The sequence below is a fragment of the Phlebotomus argentipes genome, unplaced genomic scaffold (assembly GCF_947086385.1).
Source record: "Phlebotomus argentipes unplaced genomic scaffold, Phlebotomus argentipes genome assembly contig_15, whole genome shotgun sequence".
NCBI classification, from domain to species: Eukaryota; Metazoa; Arthropoda; class Insecta; order Diptera; family Psychodidae; genus Phlebotomus; species Phlebotomus argentipes.
In genome coordinates this window covers 16,075,229-16,082,624 of record NW_026776181.1, presented here as the reverse complement: position 1 = coordinate 16,082,624, position 7,396 = coordinate 16,075,229, and the positions used below count along the sequence as shown (strand labels likewise).

The following is a 7,396-nucleotide window of genomic DNA, read 5'->3' as shown; positions in this document are numbered from 1 at the left end:
CGCCGTTTGTAGTTGACGTGACACGATGGGCAAGCAAAGCTCACCTACATTCCCATTTGAGGGTCACTCCACTCCTCAGAGCTGCCATCCAATGAGGAAATCCCCTTCTTGCACTGCACGCCAAGGCGGAGGAATAGGGGATGGACGGGCTGCGGCGCATGCCTGGGCATCCCCTCACTTTCGGCATCGGAGGCACGAGGAAATTGAAAATGTGCCAGTGATTTTTTATCACACCGAGCAAAGAGGGACAGTGGAGAATTTCCCCTGATTGTGGAGAGGAGAGGGATGTTTCTGTGTTGATTTGGCGCGCCGAGCTTTTCGAAAAACACTCCACATTTATTGCCAGAGACAGGTCAGTAAGCCGAAAGCTCGCGGCTGACACGGTTGCACTGGCAGAGGCGCTCGGGAGTTTCTGTTGAGTCTGAGGATTTGCCAAAAAAAGTACACAGCGTCAGGCTTTGGAGCCCTTGGGGGCGATTGTGAAGCGTGGGGGTGGTTCTTTTTTTAATTAGCCCCCAAAACGAATGGGGAAGGTTGGAAAACAAGGAGCGGAAAACATTCAGTAAATATTTAATAAGTTTAATAAGTGCATATTTTGATATTTGAACACATCCGGAGGTATTTTCGGGCTCTCTCTCTCCCACCCTCAGTCCGCGCTCATTTCAAATTCCACCGACGTTGTAATCCTGGCGAGGACTCGCCAGAGGCGTTAGAATTGCAAAACCGAGCGCGCCCGGATGTTTTGCCATCAATGAGTGCTTCGCCATTGGGTCTATTTACCAGAAAAATTGCCCTCCACCTCGGTGTCAATTCATAAATAAATAAGTGGATCTCGGCAGCGGAAAAATAAGCCGAAAAAAAAGTCGTCCAGGGGAATGGAAATGTGTGGCGCCTTGAGACGCTGATAGGAAGACATCCTGTGCAATGAGATCAACACAGTTGCGCTGCAAAGTGCCGGCAATATGAATGCTAATACGGGGTCTCGGGGTGAAATTGCCGTGTAGCTGAGGGTGGCTCAGTGGCAACCAGAAAAACGGACACCACTTCGCTCTCGCCACCCCCGGAAAAGCGCCCCCGAGAGAGAGAGAGTGTGGGACGAATCATTGCATGTCAACGCAGTGAAAGTTTTCACTTTGTGACTTGCATCTCAAACCACCACGGCATTAATTACAATATTAATAGAATTTCCCAGAGCACACTGACAACAAGTGCGCCCGTTTTCCATGTCACTCACGATGAACACGTGAGACAGGCGACTGGTGGAAAATTCAACAATTGTGCACGACATTGTGAAGTGACAGTGTTTCAGCGCCACCACGAAAGATGAAAGTTCGATTGGCCATTAATCTCCTTGTTCTTATCATTAACATTGAGGGTAAGTTTCAACTTTGCAACACACTCTCCGAGTGTGTGTGTGTGGTTTTGTTGGCGAAAAGTCCCAGAATGTTGCAACACGGCGAGCAACAATTCACCGTCTAAATTGCAGTTTAATGGAGTGGAAAGTGTTCAAATGCCGATTTCACCTTGCCTTCTGCAGATAAGAAATCAAAGTGGATTGAAGCGAGGGTGTTTGTATTGAAATGTTCAATGAGAATCCTTGTATTGATCTCCAGTGACGTGCAGAAGTAGCGAATGTTGTTGAATTGAAGAGGTTTTCCGCACACAAAGTGTCTTGAATACTCCAGACATTTGCAGAGATCTTTAAAATGACTCAAATTGAGGCGAGTTGCATATTAAAATCGTGCCATCTTTAGCTACATTTCCAGTCTTTTCCCTCACTTTTCATGCGGCAATCCGAAGAGCTGCTTAGATTCAACAGTATGCAAAAGTATTCTGAGCTATATACTATGTCTCAATGGAAAGGAGTTCAATCATTGCGGCACAAAGTCCTTCTCCCACTCGTGCATCGCAATGATCGATTTATCGAGATGTGGGCGGAAAAGCGTGTGTGTGTGTGTATTGGGGAAAAGCCACCCTCTCGTGAGCGTGATTCTAGCATGGGAAATTCTTTAAATTTCCATGGATTTCACAGAGTGAAAAACACACAAAAGCATGCCAGAGCCTGAGGTATTTTTGCCAAACACCCCCAAGAATCTCATGTGAAATATGACTCAATGGATTGCGGGACTGCCAAAGAGCCGATCATGAGTTGGTGGATCAGCAATTAGGCCAAATGAGGCGCACAGTGTGAAATAACGATGAAAACATCCCCATGGAGAAGTGTATCCTCATTAGGGGTGGGGAAAAAAAATGCACAGAATTAAACTATCAAAAAGCCTCCGCTTTATCTGGCTCCACACATAAATCGCATAATGATGGGGAAATATTTCGTGAAAGGGAAAAGTGCGGTTTGCATTGATATAATTTTGATATGATTTATGGAAAATTTGCAAATTAAACAGTGTATTTTTTTTCCCTCCGCAATAGTAAATGCAACAAATTGTGTAAAATCACGAATCAAATTGCGAAAGAATTCTTGCCATAGATTTTCTCTGCATTTTCTCGGGTGTGAATGAGCAAAAAGAGAACATTGCATGTCAATATTAATATTCTATCCTCTGCCATTGCTCCACTTTGGGGGTGGTCTTGCGAGGAAAATGGGGTGGAAATTGTGTAAATTGCTGCTGTGGCCAAATCTCGTAATTATTGCTCGTGTGGGGAAAATTGTGCTGCTGGGATTTAAGCTTCAGGGAGTTTGAGAAGACACTTCACTTCATCTCGTGTAATGGATCAACGTGAATTAATTGGCAAAATCAGAGTCAAAAATTGATTTCTCACGCAAGTTTCATGCGATTTTGAACGCCTGCCGGAAGGACATTGAACTGAGGAAGTCTTCAAACCACCTGACGGCACTTCATAATTCCCTTTTCAGTGACTTTAAGAGAGCTATAAATATTTTTGACTGCCATATCCAAATGGCTCCGCTTTTTATTTCACCCCGCGGAGAAGTGTGAGTGAAGGGTGTTTTTGTGGAAGGGTGAATTTTCATCGCGGGTGGCATGAAAGGCCACTGGCCCCCTTTTGCCATTAAAATAAAAATCATCATTACACTTTTTGCCCATTAAATAACGATGAGGTCACGGATCACGGTGTCTATTGTGTCGATTGGGGGGTGGATTTCATATTATCATCGCGGGACGACGCCAGGACGCACATTCAAAATTAATAGTCATCGTTAATGGATCGGCGTCGTCCGGCCATAAGATATTTCACAGCCTGGTCGGAATGGGGCATTAAATCCGATGTGTAAAAGAATGAAGAATTGAACTTCAACCCGATGAAGACACTGTATTAACGCGCCATTCAGCAACTTCTCTCCATTCTTTCGCCGTCTTCCTTTTTTCTTCCTTCCCCGCACACACACACATTCAGACAGAGGAGCCCCTTTCCGACCACCCTCGAGGATCACAGACCACAGCGAGCGAGAGAGAAAGACCAATAAATTCCCAGATCCAATCAATCAAAATTCAATTTCCTGATTTTATCACAGCGCCCCGCGCATCCTTCCTTCCACAGGCCTCCTTTTTTCGCCATGTAACATTGACTCCGGCAGTCGGCGATAATTAATTGAAATTGTGATAGACGGAACAAAAGTGACTGTTTCATTGTGCTTTGGCCCGCAAGACGCGCGCGCGGGCGAAAGGGGGAGAGAAAAGAAGTAACAATTGAGGATTTAATTTCTATAATGATGAATATCCCTTGACAATGGGGCAGGAAAACAGGGCTGTTTGTGGGTGGAAAAAGATATTTGATACACTCCGAAAAATTTAATTCACTACGACTTCTCTTTGTGCTTCTTCTGTGCCTTTAATTTGTGCCCTTTAATGGAGATCCAGAAGTGATGAGAAAAAAAAAGCCACAATGAAAGGACGTGATAAGCGAACGCTTATGGTCAGCTGGGCGCAAACTACTCGAAATGTGGCAGACTCGACCAACCCTGTTTGAATAGAAACATTTCAAACTGCCATAAGTCAGGTTTTATGGAAATACTATGGAAATACTTAAGAAATTATCTCAACTTAGTGTGACCTTGGAATAAAATTGTCGGGTTTAAAATTTAAAAAATTTTGTCAGTGACATTAGCGCCTCTGGCGGTGGTCTGATGAACTTCTGTTCTTCTTGGTAGTTTTAGAGTTCTGCAAGAGCTTTCCAACGAGTCCAAAATCGGATCGATCGGGAAAGTAGAACCGAAGTTCTAGCGTATTGGAAATTAAAACTTTGAACAGTCATAACTCCGGTTCTATTGACTCGGTGAAAAGTTATAACATATTTTTAGAAACGTCTTGATCTGGACTACAACATACTAAAATTTCATCAAAATACATAACAGATGTGCCGAGAGACAGGCGTTCAAAGTTTTTACCAATATGAGGGCATTCCTTATGACATCATAAACTAATGGTAAATGTAGCGTACGAAAGGGCGTCGAGATACGTCTTTTGGTGAAGAGATAATCAAAATCGGTTGATAAATAGCGGAGATATAAGCCAATAAATGTGTCAACTTTAACCTTTCGTATTTCCGCACACAAAACATCTAGAGTCACAAGTAGGATATTGTTGGAAAGATCTTGAGGTCAGCTATAATATACCAGAATTCGGACCTGATCAATGCCAGAGTGGCTGAACAAATGAGGAAAGTGTATTTTGGGGGTGTTCAAAATGGCGGAAGGAGGGATGGAGAGTTGGATTTGGCATCACCAAATTCTAGCGGCAGTAGAATTTTGGACCTGTGGTGAAAATCGCATGATGATATCTCTTATCGACGGTTGGAAATCAAAAAATGACCCCCTTTTTTCGTCATAATTCGCCTCCCTGATGCCATTTAGTCGATTTTGTGTCATTTGATTCCTTGCGTGATTACAGAAAGAGCCGGGTTTTGCCCAGCTCAATTTTCACTATCAACAGCTACAATAAAACTTTAATTCCAGAGAGAGAAAAAGTGAAGAAGGACTTTTTCTTCCCCACAAAACATACTCAATTAACATATAAATTCCAACAATTTGTCTGAGTGCTGAAAGAACTGGCGATGGAGCTTTTAGAAATCACTCACGTCACTGGGAAGTCATTGAATGCATCATCAATTGTGTGTCATACAGTGTATTGTCACCGAATAATTCTGTTTCGATGGTGTTTAATTAATTATTGTCGCTTGGCTCATTAATCCAATTGCTGTCACTCCATATCGAGATGATCTCGCGATGTTTTCCATTTGGCTTCAGCTTACTAGAGGGGGTTTTTCCCCATATAAACAGAAAAAATTTTTCCATTCTCTTGAATGACAAACAATAAATATCATTAGCAAACAATCCAATTCCATAAGCCCTCAATTATCTGGCAATTTTTCAACTCAATTGCTCAATAATCATCCCTCATCGCTTTTTGATATGTTTTATGAATCAATTAGTGCTTCAGATATTTATTTTGCCAAATTGCTCCAATGAAATGTGTGGTTGGAAGTTAGTGAAATTACAAGCGCGCGAGCCTTCGATGTTTTGCCAAATAATCACGCTGAACCCTGTTTAATATTTCCTCCCCCTGGTATTTGCGCGAGATGAAAGGAAAGCTCAAATTGAGGTAACACAAATATTGCTTGAATACTTGAAATATATGGGTAAATTTTTTTTATTCCACATCCGAAACTTGCTTTTGGAAGCAATCTGAAGGAGTGCGGATGCTTTTTCAATACATCGCCCAGTGATACATTAAATCAAATTTGTATGTATTGATGAGAATCGCCTCTGGGGAGAGTGATTTATTTGCTGATTTCATCAAATTCATGTGACAGAAATAATTGAAAATATTTTATTTAATATGTGGGTTCTCAGCATGAGCATTTTGGGTCGCGTCACATCAGCAATTATTGCGGATAAAGCTCTTATCACGGGAATAATATACATCAATTCAAGTGATGCAATTCAAATTGTACATCGCTAAAAGCCATGGAATATGATTTTCTTTTGCAAAAATCAATTATACAATAAGCTTGTTGGCATGCTAATGTTGCTGTCAATTAGAATGTGTCACTAAAATGTATCAGAACAGCGTCAAGGGGGAGATATTGTGCCCTGTGCAGAATCTTTAACACTTCAGACACTTCTGAACGCTTTAAGAAAGACATTTTTCATTTAGTTTTAGAGTTTTTCAACTGTTTCGCACACTATTTTATAACTTATTACAATCTAATCTGGGTTTTTATGTTTCAAGAAATAATCTTAAAATCCCCTGTCTTGATTTTCTTATGAAATCGACCTAAAAATCCTTCTTGGGCTTATTTAAATCCTTTCAACCCCAGAAATGAAGAAATTAAAGCGGATATCACAATATTTCCACAGGAAAATGAGGTTATTATTCGATCATAACCTCAAATAAAAAACATTTTTTAGGTTATAATCGACTTTTAAGCTGTTTTACTCAAATTTAACCAATCAGAAGTGATTTTTTTAGCTCAAATGCTAAACTCGCTGCCTAGAAAAAGATATATTTTCAGTGTTAACACAATTTTGACGTTTTTGATGGTTTTTATTCAAGAGAATTTAAAATAAATTTGAGGTTATGATTGACTTTAAAGTTTTTTCTCCGGTAATATGAAATTATTTTGAACACAATTGCTCAATTTTGTTAGGAAAATGTGAAATATTTCCAGATTAAACAGAAATTTGAACATTTTCAAGGATATTTAAGCACCAAAATCTGTTTTAAATCAATCACATAACCTAGAAAAGCAATAAAAGTGATAATATTTTAAAAAAATATTTTAATACTTTCAATTCCAATTACTTCCGACTGTAATTTTTCCCCTTTGATCAGCGTTAAAGATGATGTTTTGGCGAGATTATCGCTCTTTTTCATAAGAATTTCCCAGAAACGATGTAAGTCAAGATATTGCTGTTGATATCGTGTTTGAGCATTCAGTGGAAAATTGGATGAAAAATGGTTGTTGTGACGATAAAATATATTTCCTTCTCAATAAAAAATCCACCCTTTTTCCAATAATAAAAAAAAAAAACACCCCCGGAAGCACAACAATTAGATGTTCTTCTTGTGATTGCTTCAAAGTTCATTTGTGGTGTCGTTTCAAATGAAGAATTTTCACCATCAGAGTCAAGTTCTCTTAATAGTTGATTTATCTCTGATAAAAGGAGCTTTCTCATAATCCCCAGAAAGTTCGTGTGAAGGTGTTTGGCAATGTATCGTTGGTGTCTTCTTCCATTTCCACGGGAAACACTGGAAGAGTTCTCTATTTATTCCACCCCCAGGAATTTGTTGATATTTATTCTGGTGTCTGGAAGTGGGTTGCGTTGTCAGAGAAGTTTTTCCTCTGCTTGGGTTAATATTTGGCGAATGAGAAATATATAGTTTTGTATGCCTGAAATGCTATTTGGCTTTTAATACTG

The 7,396-nt window shown here is 40.2% G+C and overlaps 1 protein-coding gene across 3 annotated transcripts in view; it reads left to right on the top strand.

Annotated features, from left to right (window-relative positions):
- Nucleotides 1-379: 379 nt before the first annotated feature.
- LOC132261454 (carbonic anhydrase-related protein 10) overlaps nucleotides 380-7,396 on the top strand; it is a 63,401-nt gene continuing 56,384 nt past the window's right edge. For 2 of the 3 annotated variants that reach the window (XM_059760281.1, XM_059760279.1), the window contains exon 1: nucleotides 646-1,375. In XM_059760281.1, coding sequence (XP_059616264.1) covers nucleotides 1,324-1,375 — 52 coding nt within the window. In that variant the 5' untranslated portion in view covers nucleotides 646-1,323. Of the gene's footprint in view, nucleotides 563-645; nucleotides 1,376-7,396 lie in introns of those variants that run through there. The other variant, XM_059760280.1, reaches the window with a different exon arrangement.